Source organism: Sardina pilchardus, chromosome 16, assembly GCF_963854185.1.
Source record: "Sardina pilchardus chromosome 16, fSarPil1.1, whole genome shotgun sequence".
NCBI lineage: Eukaryota > Metazoa > Chordata > Actinopteri > Clupeiformes > Clupeidae > Sardina > Sardina pilchardus.
The window spans coordinates 2912743-2920242 of record NC_085009.1 but is presented as its reverse complement, the minus strand read 5'-3'; the positions used below and the strand labels follow the sequence as shown (position 1 = coordinate 2920242).

The 7500-nt window shown below is 48.9% G+C and overlaps 1 protein-coding gene across 1 annotated transcript in view; it reads left to right on the top strand.

Moving 5' to 3' along the window:
• Nucleotides 1-7500, top strand: part of LOC134060593 (ephrin type-B receptor 4b-like) — a 42742-nt gene that overhangs the window by 22707 nt on the left and 12535 nt on the right. The window contains exons 5-8 of the mRNA XM_062517332.1: nt 2452-2607; nt 5012-5365; nt 5918-6042; nt 6647-6815. Coding sequence (XP_062373316.1) covers nt 2452-2607; nt 5012-5365; nt 5918-6042; nt 6647-6815 — 804 coding nt within the window. The remainder of the gene's footprint in view (nt 1-2451; nt 2608-5011; nt 5366-5917; nt 6043-6646; nt 6816-7500) is intronic.

The following is a 7500-nucleotide window of genomic DNA, read 5'->3' as shown; positions in this document are numbered from 1 at the left end:
TTCTCTCTCCCCCCACCATTTCCACCCCCCCATCTGTCTTTCTTTCTCTCTCTCTCTCTCTCTCTCTCTCTCTCTCTCTCTATTCTTGCCATCCTTCTTGCCATGTTTTGTCCTGCCTCTTTCTCTCTATTTCTACCTGATCCCCCTCTCTCTCCCCCCTCCATTTCTTTAACTCTCTCAAACTTATTTCAGTGCTCTAACCTCCTGGGAAATAGTGCTGTTGTCGCTATGAAGACTTCACCGCTCCAGGCACCATCTTGTTGTATTCCCTCTCTTCCCCCAGCTTTTTCTCTCTCTCCCTCTCTCTCTCTCTCTTTCTCTCTGTCTCTCTCTGTTGTCCCTGCCATTCTTCTGTTCTTTCCTTTTCTCTCCTCTCCTGTGCCTGCGTCTAAGTCTTCTGGGAGGGAGGAAGCTCGCTGGAGGACAGCAGTGACATCACCGCACTCGTTTTAAGCCTCTTCCCTCGTTTCCTGTCCTCCAGGCCTTACACCTCCATTGTTTTTGCTTCTTTCTCTTTCTCCCTCTTTCTCTCTATCTACCTCTCCTCTGTTCTCGTTCTGTGTGTCTCTATTCTCTTGTTTGCTGCTTTTTTTCTCTCTCATATTTTTTTAATCAGCGTGTTTGTCAGGCACGATTTGGCTCCTAGTGGTCTCTTAGGCAACATTAATTTAAAGGGAAGCATTTTAGTGTGCGTGTGTGTGTGTCTTTCTCTCTGTGCCGGTGTGTGTGTATGTGTGTGTGTGTGTGTGTGTGTGTGTACTAGCATATTTCTATCTGACGCAGGTCTGCTCTAAATCATAGGCCACGTTTGTAAGAGGTCTGTGGCTCACAGACGTGATCCTGATTCTGGTCTTAGTCCAGCGCTGTAAATCTCCCGCTCCTCCCGCCGACTCAGTCACACTGAAACACACACCAGCAAACCACTCACACTTTGTTTTAGGTTCATTTTTTTTTTGTTTGTAGCATAGCACAGTTGTTGAATTAATTTTTTCTCAATGTTTACAATTTGTTATAGTTTTTAATCATTCATGTTGTTGTGCATTAGGACGTTGTTGACATTTTCAATTTAGACCTTCAGAAAAGTTCTATCCGGTTCAGAAGTGTTTCTTTTTAGATTTGGCTCAAAAGGCTCATTCTAGATCCACATATGCGGAGCTGTAACGTGGCCTAATGGCTGTCAGACTCAGAGGATGTTTTCATCAACTGTTACATCTGTGTTTATTTCTGAACGGTTTGTTGTGCTTTCTTTTCAAAAAGCCCAGCTCAACAAGGCCAAAGTATTCTCTAGTTTGGAATTGTGCAAGTTTGATGTGGAATGTTTTAGACTGAGGAATTCCAAAAAAACATCCGTCTGTGATGTCATCAAACAGATACACACACACCGATTCTACATTCTTCCACATGTGTGTGTGTTTATTTATAACCAAGTTAGATTCGGGGTGCTGTTTGTGTGTGTGAGATGCTGTTATGACTCCCAGGGAGGTCCTGCATTGTGTTTCCGTGCCAACCACAAAAACAAAACACTTCCTGGTGCGGGGTCTCGGTGTGATGATGTCATTGTCCATAAAATGACAAATGTTCTCCCCTCCAAGCTTGGTGATATTAGTTACATGTCCTTGGTATCAGTGTGTGTGTGTGTGTGTGTGTGTGTGTGTGTGTGTGTGTGTGTGTGTGTGTTAGTAGGCCTGTGCTAGTGTGTGTGCCTGTTTGTGAAAGGGCCCAAGCGATACGGCATAGTAAACAAATGAAGAATAAACACGACCCTGTCTCCTGGTTTGGGACTTGGAAAAGACGGCCTGAGATTAATGAGTGTTTTTTGTGCTGAGGAGATTAGTGTCCTCCACAGACGGAGCGAGGGAGCGAGAGAGAAAGAGAGAGGGAGAGGGAGAGGAATGGAGTGATGATGGAAGGATATTATGTGTGTAATTGTGTTTGTTTGCCTTGGCAAGCCTACAGTGGGAGAGACTTTTTTTGTCACTCGCTGTGTTAGTCTTTTCTCACTCTGTGTCTTTTGGCTGTGGTTTCTCACTCTGTGTGTGTGCGTGTGTGTGTGTGTGTGTGTGTGTGTGTGTGTGTGTGTGTGTGTGTGTGTGTGTGTGTGTGTGTGTGTGTGTGTGTGTGTGTGTGTGTGTGTGTGTGTGTGTGCGTGTGTGAGCATGTGTGTGTGTGTGTGTGTGTGTGTGTGTGTGTGTGTGCGTGTGCGCTGCAAGTTAATTTAAGGCTATGTGTGGGTTCTGTGCTGAGTCTTCTTTCCCCACCTCTGTTGTCTTTGTCTTTGCCAAAGACTCGGATGTAAGAAGTGTGTGTGTGTGTGTGTGGGTGTGTGTGCATGTGCGTGTGTGTGTGTGTGTGTGTGTGTGTGTGTGTGTGTGTGTGTGTGTGTAGGTGTGTTGTGTTTCCAGTATGTGTCCAAAGTGTGGTCTGACCTCTCTCTGTCTCTCTTGTGTCCAGCATGTCCTCTGGGTCAGTTCAAGGCGGGATTTGGGGCGGGGCTTTGCCAGCTATGCCCCGCCTACAGCTACACCAATGGCCCCGGCAACCGCGTCTGTCCCTGTCGCCCCGGATACTACCGAGCGGAGGGAGACCCCGCTGATGCAGGCTGCACAAGTGAGTCACACACACACACACACACACACACACACACACACACACACTGTGCTCACCCTGTCTGGGGAGCATAAGTATGAAATCCTCCCACACACATACGAGCATACACACCCAATATAGCATACAGACAACAAAAGAGCACTTATAATCTCTTAGACACACACACACACACACACACACACACACACAGACACACACAAAAACACACATACAGTATGTGTGCGCACACACACACACACACATCTCTCTCTCTCTCCCCCCCCTCTCTCTCTCTCTCTCTCTATCAAACACACACATGCACACATCTCTCTCTCTCTTTCTCTCTCTGTGCCCTCTATCTCTTCATCTCTCTGTAGTGGCCTCTCTTTCCTCCCTGCTTTTCTTTTCCTTCCAGAGAAGGCCTCTTCCACTTTTCAGAGTCCCTTTCTTCTCTCTCCTCCTCTCTTTCCTCATGCTGTTCTTTCATCCCTCTGTCTTTCCCTAATCCCGCTATCTCTCTGAGCCACTTTGCTTTTCCTCTCTGCTTCTGTGCCACCCTCTGCTCTCCCTCTCTCTTTCTCTCTCTCTCTCTCTCTCTCTCTCTCTCTCTCTTCTCTCTCTCTCTGTTCTCTCTTTTCTCTCTCTTTGTGAAGTTGTCTGTTGTTAAGTGTTAACTCCTACCTCTCTGCCCTGTGTGTTTGTGTGTGTCTGTGTCTTTGTTTGTGTTCAAATAAGTAAATTAATGTGTTGATGTAGGTATGGGCGTGTGTGTGTGTGTGTGTGTGTGTGTGTGTGTGTGTGTGTGCATGTGTGTGTGTGTGTGTGTGTGTGTGTGTGTGTGCCTGTCTGTTTCTGTGTAAAGTTGTATGTGTATTTTCATGTGTGTGTGTTTGTGTGCACCTGAGTATGTTAGTGTGTGTGTGTGTGTGTGTGTGTGTGTGTGTGTGTGTGTGAACTTCCTCTCCTGCTGCCGGTGGCTTCATCTTTCCCGCTGCTCTGTTGTGCTGTGTGTCATTAGTCTTCTCTTTCAGACAGCTAATGGTCTTTTTACACAGGAGCCCCGTCTCTGCTCACAAAGGCCCAACACTCCCCTTTAAACACCACTCCCGGAGGAACCCCCCACCCCCGACACACACACACACACACACACACACACACACACACACACACACACACACACACACACCCTCTGGTGAAGCTGCCCGTTTAAATGCCCCAGTGGATTGTGTGGGCGGAGGGGGTTAATTAGCAATTGAAAAGGCTCGTTAGAAGAGCACTGATTGACTTAGCCCCCAAACAGGACTCATTCACGCGAACATACACACACACACACATACACACACACTCATGGGCATACTACACCACCTACATGCACACACACACATGCACACACACTCACGCACACACACAGACACAGACACACACACACACACACACACTCGCACACACACACACACACACACACACACACACACACACAGTGTAATGTAGGCCAGGTTGTGACATGACATCACACACTACCCCTGAGCCAGGATCGGGTGTCAGTGCCCTGCACTCAGCAAAGGGAATCTTTTCTCTCCTCTCTCATTCTCTCTAATCCCTCGCTCCCTCTCCTCCCTCTTCTCTCTTTCACTCCAGTTTTTTGTGTTCCTTTTGCTGGAGCCTTTTCTCTCTCTCTACTGGGACCTAGAGCTGTCTCTGGGCTCTCCCCTCCTCTCTTGCTCTATCCCTCTCTCCCTCCCTTCCTCCCTCCCTCTATCTCTCCCTCCATCGCTCCCACCTCCCAGACCGTCCCATTGTCGGCAGGCTTGTAGAACAGAATCCTGCCGTGATGGAACCGATAGTGGTTCCCCATTAGACTTGTTAATTCCACGGTAGAACAAAACATTCCACTGGAAGTGGCCCCTTGCTATTGAGCAGAGGGCCAACCTGACCAAACCTCCAAAACATGCAAACATCCAAAACAGATATGAAGTATTTTGTTTTTGATATGTTAGATGTTTGTTTACCATTTTTGGGTGTATGTGGTCATGACCACTGTATGGTTATGTGGTTTTATAGCCTGGGCCTGATAGCTGTGCCCTAGAGACACTTTGGACAGTCAGTGTTGACGTTGTGGTGCTAGCAGAATGTATTCTCAGGCATCGTATGCAGTCCTGACCAGTAACAATCATCTTTTAACTTTTTAGCCCAAAAGGGACTAATAAGTTGACATAATTTATATGCAACCAATTGTATTTGAATGATAATGAGAAAAGGTAGAAGCACAGCAGCCATGGATGCCTAGGCAGCTTTACTGCTCATCCATTACTGGAACACTTATGCTATGCTTATGGTCTTTAGCGTATAGCACTTTTAGCATATAGCGCAAACGTGTGACCTTTGACCCCTGAGCTGACCTGTCCCCCTGTCCCGTCTGTTCCAGAGCCTCCGTCGGCGCCGCGCAGCATCGTGACGCAGATCAACGACACCACGGTGACGCTGGAGTGGAGCGAGCCCAAGGAGCGCGGCGGCCGCGCCGACCTCACCTACGCCGTCCAGTGCCTGCGCTGCGGCTCGGCCTCCGGGCCCGCGGGGGGCGCCGTCGTCTGCGTGCCCTGCGCCGAGGGCGTGAGCTACCGGCCGGCGCAGAGCGAGCTGGGGGGCCGGCGCGTGGTGGTGCGGGGGCTGCGGCCGCACACCACCTACACCTTCACCGTGCTGGCGCTCAACGGCGTCAGTGCCCACGCGCTCACCCCGCCCGCCAGCGAGAGCGTCAACATCACCACCAGCAGAGACGGTGAGGGAGAGAGAGAGTGTGTGTGTGTGTGTGTGTCTGTGTGTGTGTGTGTGTGTCACTACCAGCAGAGACGGTGAGGGAGAGAGAGAGTGTGTGTGTGTGTGTGTGTGTGTGTGTGTGTGTGTGTCACTACCAGCAGACACGGTGAGAGAGAGAGTGTGAGAGAGAGAGTGTGTGTGTGTGTGTGTCTCACAAGCAGCAGAGATGGTGAGAGAGAGAGTGTGTGTGTGTGTGTGTGTGTGTGTGTGTGTGTGTGTGTGTGTGTGTGTGTGTGTGGGAGATGTGTGAGCGTGAGTGTGAGATACTGTATATTTTCTGAACGGAGTGTATGTTTGTGTGCTAGAGCGTGTGTGAGTGTTAATGTACAGTAGAGCATATCGTTTATTTATTCAGCCGCAGGGGTGTGAATTTTTGCTTAATTCCACCTAAGAATGTACAAATTGGTGTGCTAATGTCTATTTTCCCTCTCTCTTTCTCTCTCTCTCTCTCTCTCTCTCTCTCTCTCTCTCTCTCTCTCTGTGTGTGTGTGTGTGTGTGTGTGTGTGTGTGCAGTGCCCGTGCCCATCTCAGACATCAGGAAGAGCCGGGCGACGGAGAGCAGCTTGTCCCTCAGCTGGCCCGTCCCCCACCAACCGCACTACACCGTCCTGGAGTACCAGCTGCGCTACTGCATGAAGGTACACACACACACACACACACACACACACACACAGACACACACACGCACACACACACACGCACGCACGCACAAGCACCAGCTGTGTGACTGCATGAAGGTGAGAGAAAGAGAGAGCGAGGGAAAAGAGTGGGAGGGAGAGAAAGAAAGTGCAGACAGGGAGAGGACAGGCAAGGACACGGGGCTGAAGTGGTGGAATAAATATTGGAGCCTGAAAAGTTGGAAAGAATCTGTCCAGAGAGAGAGAGAGAGAGAGAGAGAGAGAAGAGGGGAGGGAGGCTGGGGGGGTTGAGATAGTACAGAAGAGAGAGTGTGAGGTAGAGATAGAGAGAGAGGGAGAGAAAGAGGGAGAGAAAGAGAGGGAGGGAGAGGAAGAGAGAGAAAGGGAGAGAGCGAGGGATAGAGAAAGAGAGAGAGAGAGAGGGAGAGAGGGCTAGAGAGAGAGGAAGGTCCATAGAATGATTAAGCTGGATCCCTGGAGCTTTCTGATAAGAGCCAAATGGCTATAATAGAGTGGATGAGGACTTAAATAGCCCCGCCCCGCCACCATGCTCCCCCATCTCACCCTGCCGCGCCCCTCACCTCTGACCCCTTGACCCCTGCAGGACCCTAACGAGCTGGGCCAGAGCTGGCAGTACGTGAGCAGCGAGAAGAACTCGGCGGTGATCGGGGACCTGAGGCGCGGGACGCTCTACGAGGTGCAGGTGCGCGCCCGCACCATGGCCGGCTACGGTCACTTCAGCCAGGCCAGGAGCTTCCGCACCATGCCCGACGGTAAGGACACACACACACACACACAGTTTACTTCTTTATTTGTATCCACAATTAAGAATAAATATCACATAAGGATACAAATTTGACAGATGCAATAATTGCTCAGACAAGATTCAGTCAAGTGGTTCTGCTGACAACAACCAAGCTCAGTACAGTAGTGTTAAGGGTATACACAACACCTCCTTCTCCAAATGTGGCGACTTCCAATAATGGAAGAGATTGAACAGTACTTGGAGAGTTGTTTTGCTTTCACTTTTGTAAATCCCACCATCCTGAGTCCTCTAGTGACAAGCTTATGTACATGGCCCAAACTTCCAAATATGAGCACAACATATTGGCATTTATATCCAAAACTACATATCTGCTGTACAAGAGGCTGGTATTTCACAAGCTTTGTTAAATAAGCTTCCTCAAGACATGGGTCAAAACAACATATATACATATATATACAATGCTTTATAGAAATTGCAACCATTCAATATATGTGACATGGATTCTATAAACTGTTCTTGCCCATGGTGAATGCATAAGGGTGAGTGTGAATCAGGGTACCAGACAGACAGATTAAATTTGGTAGGTAATACTTGAAGTCTGGCTTTAACTGTAAAAATCTGTATATCCTCATCAATTGAGGCATTACGAAGGACACACACACACACACACACACACACACACACATGCCAGG